The sequence below is a fragment of the Poecilia mexicana genome, unplaced genomic scaffold, assembly GCF_051168715.1.
Source record: "Poecilia mexicana isolate PSO_F unplaced genomic scaffold, ASM5116871v1 scaffold_2, whole genome shotgun sequence".
In the NCBI taxonomy this organism is placed as follows: domain Eukaryota; kingdom Metazoa; phylum Chordata; class Actinopteri; order Cyprinodontiformes; family Poeciliidae; genus Poecilia; species Poecilia mexicana.
Genome location: NW_028263371.1, coordinates 13970972 through 13983293, shown reverse-complemented (window position 1 = coordinate 13983293; position 12322 = coordinate 13970972). Strand labels below are relative to the sequence as shown.

The following is a 12322-nucleotide window of genomic DNA, read 5'->3' as shown; positions in this document are numbered from 1 at the left end:
CACACACACACACACACACACACACACACCAAGAGGAAATGAATTAGTTCCCTAATATAGTTCAGTAAAGATTGAATCAACTTGTTTCCTCACCAAGGTTGCTAGTAAATTCGTCTTTATTTGGAAAGCAGAAAAAAGTTAACTATAGACTGAGAGAGGAGCGAAAGTAATCACTTTGGCTAAGAAAAGAAGCTTAAAGGGACAGTATTAGGTTTTCCAGGCACATAGTGGCATTTTCATAGCACAATTAAGGAACTATGTTACCTTCAGGTGTTATAAAAATGCTATATATGTATATATCAAATATGACTTAAAAGAAATTTAGCTCTTAAAGCTAAAGAGGAGGAGCAAAAAAAAGCTCCTCCTCTGTCTGAAACTCCGCCTTCAGGAAGTCATCACAACATGGCTCCTCTATTAACTCTTCAACAACGTTTTTACCAGTGTTGCACTGAGAAGTAGCTCATATAATGAGCTCAGGAGACAGTTCCAGCAGGTGTTAGCTAATTTCTGCTGGCTAGTCTGAAGGAGCTGAGTGGAGGAGTTGTGTGAGAGCATTGCTATGTAACTTGGAAGCTCGGAAATTGCAGCTCCAAGGAGGACCTTCGTCCTCGGAGCCAGAGCTAGGTCTAACCAAGCGTTTTGCACAGCTAAATGGTTGCCATGGAGATTAAAGGATTTGTCAAAAAATGCATGGAAGAATCAAAGCAACACTCCAGATATTATGTTTTTGATGAAGGGAATAGCAAAACATGAAGTAAAGCTAATATATATATATATATATATATATATATATATATATATATATATATATATTTTTTTTTTTTTTTTTTTTTTTTTTTTTTTTACATAATACTGCCCCTCTAAAAATACACACAGGAGTTACATTTAATACATTTTATGTAGCAAAAAAGAACATTTCCAGAGACTGAAACCTAAACGTTAATAAGAGAAGAACAAAAGCACGTCTAGCTTAAAAAGTCCTATCTTTACAAAAAAAAAAAAAAACTCAGCATGTCACAGTTAGTGAAAGAAACTGGACTGGGAGCTGTTTGTTGTTTTTACCTTAAAGTGGCCAACTCTCTGTTATTCCTATATTGATTTGATACAGTAGGGGCTTTCGCACGTCCCATATCTGTGCCTTCTGTCCCTTTTTTCAGCAGTTAAAACTGTTTAATCGTTGTTAACACGTCGTAATCAGTTTTTCCGAGCCGCCTTTAAATGCAGCATGAGCGCTAAGACGCTCGCGCTGGGTTTACACCTGTGCCGCAGCGACGGAGACCTGCTGCTGCTGGGCAGAGCTACACCTGTGTGTTAGAATCACGGCAGCAAACCAGCAAAACGCAAAGAACTTTGGACAGTTTTCCCCCCAAACCAACCGACTGAGTTGAGTAAAGCTGTTGGATGCAGGTAATGTTAGCTAAAAGATGACTAGCTAACATAACACCAACACGCACTCTTACGGCTATAGGAGGCAAAGCGGGCGACCTACCGGTGGGGGTCGATTCCTGATATTCGCTGCGTTTCTTCCTCTTCCAAAGCCGCCTTCAATTAGGTAAAAACTCTGAATACTTTACAACCCCTGTATCACACTTATAGCTGCCTATTTTAATAGTTAAGACATCAATTACAAGTTAATTTGCGTTAATACAGACAGTAGCAGCAGGCCTAGCACATTAGCAGAAGCTAACCCATGTGAATGGCAGCTAAAAGCGAGCTGAGTAGCATTGTGCCACTGATATTTCACTAGCTGCATTTTATTTCAAATATTTTAGGGGGAAGACAGGAAACTTTTCAGCAAATAGATCAGAATTAAGCTCTACAAAACAAAAAAACAGGAATTGGTGAATTGCGAATATTAAAGTAGGAATACATTGAGATCCACTGTACTGTTAATAAAGAAGAATGTATGTGTTTACACGTACAGCTTTATGTGTGTAAATACATGTATACACGTGTTGAGAATAGAAAAGACTGGTAAATGATCATCATTGTCACACAAGACAAGATATTAGCAGAATTTTAAAAATTGAGCCTGAAAAAAAAAAGCAGAAATAGAAGATGAAAAAAAATCGGTATCCAGTAGTTTATTTTGTTATTTCAGTTCTTCTACTTTAGTGAATTGAAAACGTCAGTAAAATTTTTGGAGTATAAAGAAGTATAAATAACATATTAATTGACTTTATTCAGGATGTTTATTCAAAACACTTTCACTTTTTTATCGCCGCCTTATTTCACAGCTCAAGATGCTACGCAGAGCAGGTGTGTGTGTGTGTGTGTGTTGTACACACACTCCTATATGCTGTTGGCCCATTTACCTTTTCCACAGTTTCCTCCAGGCCTTGTTTTGCTCAGCACCAGAAAACATCACATTCTACCCCTGAAGTAGCAGAGCCCATCCCCTTTTTTCCCACACTGCTTTGGAGCAAATAATACTTTTTTTTTTTTTTCTAGTAACTTTTCTTACAAAAAGTGGAGCACCGAGCCTGAGACAGCAGAAGGTGCTGCTGTTCTCTCACTGACAGAACACCAACAAAAAAAAAAGAGAAAGAAAACCCCAAGAAGCCCTAAAAGATTTACACTCCTCCGCGGTCCAATTCCAGCGTCTCGTTTCGAGGAGGGTCCTCAGAAAGTAGAGACGGGAGAAAGAGAGAATATTGCCTCTTTTTTTTCTTCTTCTTCTTCTTCTTTTTTTTTTTTTTAAATCATCATTATCGTTTTCCTGAGAGTTTCCAACGATGTCTCTGAGAGGTGATGTTTGCGTGGTGACGGGAGCCTGTGGATTCCTGGGGAAGAGGCTCGTCCGGCTGCTGCTGGAAGAGGAGAAAGCGTCCGAGATCCGGCTGCTGGACAGAGATGTGCAGACGCAGGTTTTGGAGAGTCTGGAGGGTAAAAAGAAACAAAAAAAAAACTTTTCTTTTTTTAAATTTCTCTTTTTTTTCTTCCATCATATACAGAGTAATGCAAAAAGGTATCTGCGGGATCACGGCGCAGTTCAGTCAAGTGTTTGCAATTAAACCCAGCGAGATGTTGCGATTGAAAATGTTTGCTTAATTAGACAGATGATTAATTCAAATGAGGTACATTTGAGCGTAAATGAAGTCAAGTGGATCCGAGAGGGTAAAAAATAGAATGCAGTGATGGAGGATAAAGTCGGTTTGAGTCCAGGTGGGGGTTCGAATCAAAATAAAATATCAGAAAATCAGTTGAGCCGTAAAAGCCGAAAACAACAACAAACTCCCAGCGTGCAGTAAAAGCGCTAAGAGGCGACTTCACAGCTCTCGGAAAGAGCAAGGACTCCAAAAGAGAACCAGATTTGATGGGCTTTGTTTCCCACGGCGCTGTATCAGTAATGTGGATTTATAGAAAGTGGGGACAGCTCACATATGCAGGAAGCAAAGGATTGAATGCTTGCAAACTTGAGGCTTTCAGACAGTTTTCTGGATTAACATCAGACATAATCCTAGCAGGATTTTCAGGATCACATCATAAATCCCCTGTAAAAGACTACAGTTACAGGTTCGACCAAACAGTGCGGCAGAGCTGATAAATTAAGCATGAAAGGGGTTCTTTTCTTCTTCTTCTTCCCTTTTTCTTTTTTGGCACCCACAGCTGCTGTATCCAAGAATCCAAAGAGAGTCGGTACCATCCGGGTCATTGTCTCTGCGCTCGTTTAAAACCGAGTCACGAATCATATGTTTGGAGCCCCTTTGAGCCGCACGCACACTTTTGGCAGCGTCTGATAACATTTTTGATTTGTTTGTTTTTTCAAAGCAGCCTCGGTTATCTGTGCTCCATTAAATTCTGAATTTGGTTAGGAAAGCCGGTCTTTTACATCTGTCTGGTGTGAAAAAACAAAAACACAAGTGCAGGTATTTCATTAATTGAAAACATGCATTGATTTATAAACCGAAGCACATTCCAGCAAGAGGAGGCCCAGATTTATGAACCACCAAGTGGACAAACTTTGCTGTATTTCTCAGAGATAAAACCAACGGTTACATAAAAAGGATTTATACTCAACTCAACATATCGAGCAGGTACGTCTCCCTCCTCCACGTTCAGTCCGGTAGGTTTAGTCCTGAGTTAGCCGTACCTTAAAAGTAGATTTAAAATGCAAATAAATGCTCAGATTGGTTAAAAAGCACCAGAGTAATTACTTTTAAAAAGTTTTCTCCGAATTTTTAGGGCCGATTATGTCTGTGTTGTGAAGTTCACATTTACTAACTGTAAACATCACCTGGCAAAAATATTCATACCTCTTCAGTTTGTTTTTTGTTTTTTTGTTTTTGCTCAAAGTTCATCCACAAACTTCAGGATGTTCTTCAAGGGTCAAAGTAGCACATGATGGTGATGTAGAAGGGAAATAACAGAGTTAATTTTTATAAATATCTAAAAAAGTAGAAGTAACATCCATCTGCAGAAGTCAAATATGAATATGCCGTGATCTGATTTAGCTCCTTTCTTCTCCTAGCAAACTGTTTCCAGCTTGCCTGTTCTTGCCAAGGAAAGTAATTCCCACAGTATAATGCTTCTACCACTATGTTTCACAATGTGGATGAGGTTGTAGTCTTGCATTTTGACCAAAAGTTCTATTTCTTTCTTGCATGCTTTCCGACATCTTTAATACTTTCTGCTATATTACAGGGGCAGTATTATGTAAAATTTCCTTTTTTTTAGCTATACATCATGTAATAATGTTCCTTCATCAAAAACATATCTGGAGTGTTGATTCTTTCATGCATGTTTGAGAAATCCTTTAATCTCTTGTGGCAACCATTCAGCTGTAAAATACACCTAGGTGGACGTAGCTCCTCCTCTGAGCTGCGTTTTCTAAGCCGGATTACAGAGCAGTCCTCCCCTGTGACTCCCCCACTCATCTCCTTCAGACTAACCAGCAGCAATTAGCAAACACCTGCTGGAGCTGCACACCAGCTGAGCTCATTGTGCGAGCCGCTTCTTAGAGAAACGCTGATAAAATCGATGTTAAAGGGTTAATAGAGGAGCCATGCTGTGGTGACTTCCTAAAGGTGGAGTTTCAGAAAGAGCAGGAGTTTCTTAAAGCGACAGAGGCCCAATTTCATTAAGTATCAAAGTCAAATTTCTCTTAAGACATATTTGATATATGTAGCATTTTTATGGCAAGTGAAGCTAACGTAGCTACTTGACTGTGTTAAAAACTGTGCTTGAAAAACACTAAAAACCGTCTCTTTAAGAACAAAAGAGCTAGACCAGATCATTTCAACCGCACACTGATTGCCTGACTATAAACACTGGTTCCCAAAACCAGATTGCTAATCCCAATTAAGCTGCCTTGCAGTCACTGACTGTTTCATGAACTCTCTCTGCACAGTGGGAGAAACCACACACACCAGAGTGTTCTGCAAAATCTCTCCTTTATTTACAGAAATCACAGCGTATAGAGGCAAAAAGTCCCTCCCTTCCCCAAATGGGGGATCGGTTTGCAATCTGTTGGCAAATCACGAGCAGTCGTTCTGGGAAGATTCCGCACGGCGTTACATGGCTTTGACTTTCAAAGAGGTCGGGGCTGACCACCTGTGGAATCAAAGACGGTGGACATTTACATCTGGATCTAGCAGGATGACAACAAAGCTACATTCTCTCAATATAAATAGGTCAGAATTTTCACAATTTTTATTTAGGGGAACATTTAAGACATAAGAAGACTTTTGCGAGGCAGTTGAACATAAATAAGGTGAACTATGTTCAGATAAACCAAAGAGAACCTTCAGAATGACGCTGTATCAACGTTACCTTCACCATTACTGCTGCATCCGTTCACTTTATGACTTTTAAACGCAGCTTACACTGAATAACACAGACAATTCATGTTTAGAGTTCCCAACTGGAAGATTCTGCATCACATTTAAAAAAAAAAAAAAGCAAAATTTTTTCCCTGAATGTCTTTCGTTCTTCTAGGCCAAAGGTTCAAATTCATCAGTTAAAAATTAGAGATGCACCGATCCGCCTTTTTCTGATACCGATATTTGAGGCCGATACCGATCTGATACAGAAAAAAAGCGTTGAATTGACGTGAAATGTTTCTTTTTTTAAAACACAGACATAAATGTACTGAATTACAAGTTTATTTGATAACTCTGCACCAGTACAGCACACTGAAACACACCAGTAGCTTCACCAGCTCAAACATGTGAAAACAGCTTTAATTTGTTCAGTCGGTGCAATCAGTAAAATAACTAGTAAATTAACTGGAGCTGGCAAAAATACCAGGTTGAGTATTTTGGTCAAACATTTAAAAAAAAATCTGCAACAAACCTTTCAAATCATTCAGAAAGTGCAATTAGGAATTCTGAATATAATGTATAATAAATAAAACATGATGTCACTCAGAGCACAAAGCATAGAGTTAGACTGAGTAGATCTGCCCTTATGGATCGGGCACATTGTCCCCGATAACGGATCTAGAATTTTTCAATACCTCGACCAATACCGATATTAAAATCATATTGATGCGTCTGTTCATTTCAGAGCACACAGAAAATATCAGCCACAATCATAAATGTGTTGACTGAAACAAAAATTTATTAAATCAATACTCTTTTTATTGTCTCTTGGGATTTGAGCAACCTATGTTCCTTCATATGATGGAAAGGTTTCTAGTCATGTGGCATCTGGTAGTTGCCTTGTGCAACTTCACCTTAAGGTGTTAATAAATTTACATTTGGATTTTCTCTTAAAGTACCTAATTTTAAATTATTAAACTGATAGCGTAAGAAAAACCTAATGGAATCAATTAAATTAGACATTTGCTTTGAAGGATTTTCAAGTCGTATTTTGTTTTTATGTTTGACTAAGAAGTCCAATTCCATCTCATACTTGTGGAAAATGTCAACCTGTATGATTCTCTTTCAGACTGCAGAGGCGAGACAACACTGAGCGTCTTCGAGGGGGACATCAGAGACGGGGATTTCCTGAGAAAAGCCTTGCGTGGCGCATCGACCGTCTTCCACATCGCTTCCCTCATCGACGTTACCGAGTCAATGGAGTACAGTGAGGTGTACGGAGTCAACGTCAAAGGTAAAACGTTTTATTCCAAACCGAGTGACAGCTGACTTTATAAGTCAGAAATAATCTCTCTACCAGGAGAGAAAGCGTTGACCCCAAACAGATTTCTTCTGTTTTTGATTCAAATCACTATACACTAATTTAAAATTTAATCTAAGACGACCTGATTAAATACAAATAGCAGTTTTAAAATGTTGATTTCATGACTTATTATCCCCTAGATGTAACATGAAGATGTACCACCCTTTGGTGTCACTGACATCCGATTACTGAAAATGCAAAGCAGTCCAATGACTTTCTATAAAACTTTTCCTTTACTGAAATGCTTCATTGTTTTCCTCCCAAAATGTTCCACTTTGTCTTGCCAGTCCACTGAAAGTTTTCCCCAAAGTCTTGGGGATCATCAAGATATTTGTTGGCCAACTTTGAGATGGATCTTTGTGTTTTTGGGGACGGGGGAGTTTTGGCCTTGAAACTCGTATTCATACAGTGGATCCGAAAAGAATTCGCAACGGTTCACTTTTTCCACACATTCCAATCTCTTTTCTCAAAATTTTACACACAAATACTGTATCGTCATGATAATGTGGAAATATTTTTTGAGTGCTTTGCAAATCTATTAAAATAAAAAAACCAAGAAATCATGTTTATGCCGATATTCTTGGTTTAATACTTTGTTGATCCACCTTTGGCAGCAATTACAGCCTCAAGTCGACGATGCCACCGGCTCAGTTCACCCATCTTTGGTCGCTATTGCTCATTCTTCTTGGCTGTTCTACTCATTCTCCATTGGATGAGAGACGTCTGTTCACGGCCATTTTCAGATCTTTTTAGAGATGTTCAATTAGATTCAAGTCTGGACTCTGGCTTGGCCACCCCTGGACGTCCACAGAGCGGTTCGGTACTTTGGGTCTTTGTCCTGCCACCACCACGCTTCACCTCAGGGAGAGTATTGGTCTGGTGATAAGCCAAACCGATTTTCCTCCAAACATGACGCCTGGCATTCACACCAAAGTGTTGAATCTTTGTCTCATCAGACCAGAGAATCTTGTTTCTCTTGATCTGAGTGTCCAGGTCTCTTTTGGTGAACTCCAGACAGGCGGCCATGTTCCTTCTAGTAAGGAGTGGCTTTCGTTTGACCGCGCTACCAAGCAGACCTGATTGGTGGATAGTAGCAGAGATGGTTGTCCTTCTGGGAGGTTCTACTCTCTCCACAGACAAATGCTGGAGCTCTGACAGAGAGAACCCATCAGGTTTTGTTCACTTCCCTGACTAAAGCCCTTTCCAACCAATGGCTCAGTTTAGCCATCTAGCTCTAGGAAGAGTCCTGATGGTTCCAAGCTTCTTCCATTGACCAATGATGGAGGCCGCTGAGCTCACTGGGAACTTCAAGGCAGCAGAAATGTTTCTGGATCCTTCTCCACATGTGTGTTTTGAGACAATCCTGTCTAAAAGGTCTGCTGACTTTGACTTTATGCAGGACCTTATATAAGCCTTTGTGTGCCTTTCCAAATCAAGTCCAATCAACTGAACTGACCACAGACGGACGCCATTTAAGCTGAAGGAACATCTCAAAGACAATCGGTGTTAACAGCTCAAATTTGAGGTTCCAGACAAAGCCTGAGAATAGTTATGTAAATGTGATTTATTACTTTTCTATTTTTAATTAATTTGAAAAACCTTTTTTAAAGAATTAATGGGCTATATGTGTGTAGATATTTGATGAAAGAGATTAATTTAACACAATTTGGAATACGGCTATAATGTGGAAAAAGTGAAGCGTTGTTAATGCTGCACCGCATGCCATTTTTCCTCAATCTTTTTTTTAAGCCTGCACTATGTAAGGTGTTTTTCTTGGTTCTCTCGTGACACCCTGGATGATTCTCTTGAAATAATTAGGTAGGCCGGTCACTTCTGGGAGGATTTGCCATGGTTTCATGCATTCCTCTCCCTCTGTGGATAATGGTTCTGACTGTGGTTCGCCAGAGACCCGGCTTGGTAAAAGCCAGCCCCTTGTTCTACGCTTCGTTCAGAGGGTCTGAGGCCTGGACTCTGTTCAAAGTTTTAATGTTACCCAATCACTAACATTTGTCCGTGAAGAATGTGACACACAAGTTCGACGCTCTAATGTTTACCGAAAGTTGCCTGCGCTGTTAACAACTGTCCTCCACTGCGAAGAGAGAAGCGCCAATCCGAACGAGACGGCTGTTAATGTTAATTAAATATTTGGAAGCCAACATGGACTGAACATCTTCGTTCACATCCTCCGCTCCTTTTCTGACCAGTCAATGACTTTTATTATCAGACTCAACTCTACCGGTCTGGCAGAAATGAAGCCTGGATATGTAGCTGGTAGTACAGAAACAGAAAGATGTAAATAACCACAGGTAAATCATTAATTAGTAGGGGGAAATTATATTTTGATATTGTGGCAGATTGGTTTATATAACCAGCCGATTTCTCCCAGTGACTTGTATTTCTCCAGCTTCTCCTGCTGTGTGAATTTTGCCAATTCACAGAGCAGAAGAAGGCGTAAACAATGACCAATTTTCTGCGCTGTTAGAATGGTAGTTTGCCTGTAGTTTTTGCAATGGCAGCAGAGGAAGTGAACGAAGCGGTCAGTCCGTGTTGGCCACGCCTCCAAATATTGATGTAGCATTAACAGCCAACTCATTCGGCTTGACTCTTCTCTTTTCCCAGTGGAGGACGGTTGTTTACGGCGCAGGATAAAAACTTCAACACAGCCCACGCCTCCAGAAAGCAATCGTTCCTCAACAACCGAGAGTCCAGACCCTCTGAACGAAGCGCAGAACAAGGATCTGGTTTTTAACAGGCTAGCTTGTTTGGATTAAATCACAATCTGAACATTTAAGATTAAGCTATATTTGCCTTATAATCCATTGATTTTCTTTGACTTAAAAAAAACAGGAGTTTGTATAAGTCACCATGTATTTTCCCTTAACAGCAACAAGAAAATTGGCAGATGAAGAAAGGGGAGAGCCTGTTCTCTCAGATGAAACTAATTAGTCGGTGACACAGTTAACAGCTTAACTTGTGGTCTTCTGCGTCGCAGGAACTCAGCTGCTTTTGGAGGCGTGCATCCAAGAGAACGTGGTCTCTTTCATCTACACCAGCACGGTGGAAGTGATGGGCCCAAACCCCCAAGGAGAGCCGATCATCAACGGCACCGAGGACACGGTTTACGACACCACCCTGAAGTTCAACTACAGCAAGACCAAAAAGGAGGCGGAGGACAGAACCCTTCAGGCCGACGGCGAGACGCTCCAAAACGGAGGCCGCCTCTCCACCTGCGCCCTCAGGCCCACCTACATCTACGGGGACGGCTGCCGCTTCCTGCTGGGCCACATGGGCGACGGCATACGAAACAAGAACGTTCTCTTCCGCATGTCCGTGCCGGAGGCCCACGTGAACCCGGTCTACGTGGGCAATGTGGCCTTCGCTCACCTCCAGGCAGCCCGCAGCCTCAAAGATCCACAAAAAAGAAACGCGGTCGGAGGGAGGTTTTACTACCTCTCCGACGACACCCCGCCTATGAGTTACTCGGACTTCAACCACGTTTTGATGTCTCCCCTCGGCTTCAGCATTCAGGACAAACTCGTGCTGCCGCTCCGCCTCTTCTACATCCTGTGTTTTCTCCTGGAGGCGCTCTGCACCATCCTGCGACCGTTTGTCCGCATCGTGCCGCCGATGAACCGGCACCTCCTCACCTTGTTGAACACTTCGTTTACCTTCTCCTACGAGAAAGCCAAGCAGGACCTGGGCTACGTCCCCCGCTACAGCTGGGATGAAGCGCGCAGACGCACCACCGAATGGCTCGCCTCGCAGCTGCCAGCGGAGAGGGAAAAAATCATGTCCAGTTAATAAATTACAGTCTTAAAACTGGGAAACACGTTCCAGAATAACACAAAACTCCATGCAGTGGCTGAAGCCGCAGTGTGAAGGAGCTGCTCAGAAGTAAATTAATTACATCTGGCTTATTTTAAACACGCAGTCGCTCAAATTAACTCGCGCAAGGTCCTTCACCGTTATTGGCACCCCTTGCTAAGAGGAAACCAAAAGCTTTAAAATAGATTGTGAAGGAGACTTGCTGATTTCTTTTCTTCTCTTTGCTCTTTTTTTCAGTTTCTCTCTTTAGTTCTTTCTCTAAAATAAATCAGTTCCATTTGGTTTAGCCATTAGATTGTGCCAATCATTGTGAAAAAGCAATTAATGTATTTTTTGTTGTTAAATAATGTTAGCCTCAGTTAAATCTAATTTACAGTAATAGTTGGGAGGAGATTCATCACCAATTATTAGAAGTATTTATTTCCTAACACGCCCTGGCTCTGCTGCATAAAAATAACCAAATTAAAATGTGAAATTTTCAGGGTAAATTATCTTTCTGCAACAAGAAGGACGTCACACGCCGTCTTTCGCTGTGTATGTGTATCAATAGATACATAGTGCTGTTTAAGTTGGGTGATGGACATCTATGAAGAATCATGCGCTTAAAACAGAGTTTTATTCCAGCTGTCATTCTAATAAAAGTAACGGGGAAAATTAGTTTTTCTCATGGTGCATTTTCTGTTTTCCTCATCATTCTGGTCAAAGTCGGTCTTTGATGGATTTATTCATTGATGCCACAGTGGAATAAATGTCTTTTATTTTTTTTGCCATATTGAGATAATTCAAATGTGTAAACACTAATACTGGAAAATATTTACAGGGAAACAGTGATCCAAGTATCCAAAAACTAACACAACGCACCATGAAGGTATAATTATTATTAATCAATAAAATTAACCATTTCAATCATGAGTGAAATACAAACAGAAAGATGAATTCAAATAATAAGCTTTTAGAGTGTTTTATGAGTTGTGATTGGTTGATTATTGACTGTATGTTTAAAGGAGAAAGTCAGAAATAACTTTAAGATTATAGTTTGTATTTGTGTTGATTCCTATATATGTATATATACATATAAAATTCCTTTAAAAAAACAAAACAAAAAGTCTCAGTCTGTTTTTTTTTCTTTTCTTTCAAGAAAGCAAAGTATATCAGAACAAAAGCGATCCAAATCCATTTCAGGTCATAATTTCTCCACTTGTGTTTTTCATATTTCTCCGAGAAACTTTAGATTTTTGGGAAAATGACCCCCCGTATTCTCGCGGACGGCTGCCAAAGTTAGCTTTTATTGCACATTTGTCCTTTTTCCCACTAAGGTCTTCGTTAATATTGAGCCCTGAACCCCATTAACACAACAACACTGGCAGCTGCA

At 40.4% G+C, this 12322-nt stretch overlaps 1 protein-coding gene across 1 annotated transcript; it reads left to right on the top strand.

Moving 5' to 3' along the window:
• The first annotated feature begins 1789 nt into the window (after positions 1–1789).
• Positions 1790–12055, top strand: hsd3b1 (hydroxy-delta-5-steroid dehydrogenase, 3 beta- and steroid delta-isomerase 1). Its single transcript, XM_014986551.2, has 3 exons — positions 1790–2886; positions 6892–7056; positions 10118–12055. Exons 1-3 carry the CDS (start codon positions 2736–2738, stop codon positions 10924–10926), a joined length of 1125 nt encoding a protein of 374 aa, XP_014842037.1. The 5' UTR covers positions 1790–2735; the 3' UTR covers positions 10927–12055.
• The last annotated feature ends 267 nt before the right edge of the window (positions 12056–12322 follow it).

Coding starts and splice junctions, on each gene's coding strand:
- hsd3b1 (XM_014986551.2), top strand. CDS start 2,736: ATGTCTCTGAGAGGTGATGTTTGCGTGGTGACGGGAGCCTGTGGATTC. Junction 2,887..6,891: donor GGTTTTGGAGAGTCTGGAGG/GTAAAAAGAAAC, acceptor ATTCTCTTTCAG/ACTGCAGAGGCGAGACAACA. Junction 7,057..10,117: donor GTACGGAGTCAACGTCAAAG/GTAAAACGTTTT, acceptor TCTGCGTCGCAG/GAACTCAGCTGCTTTTGGAG.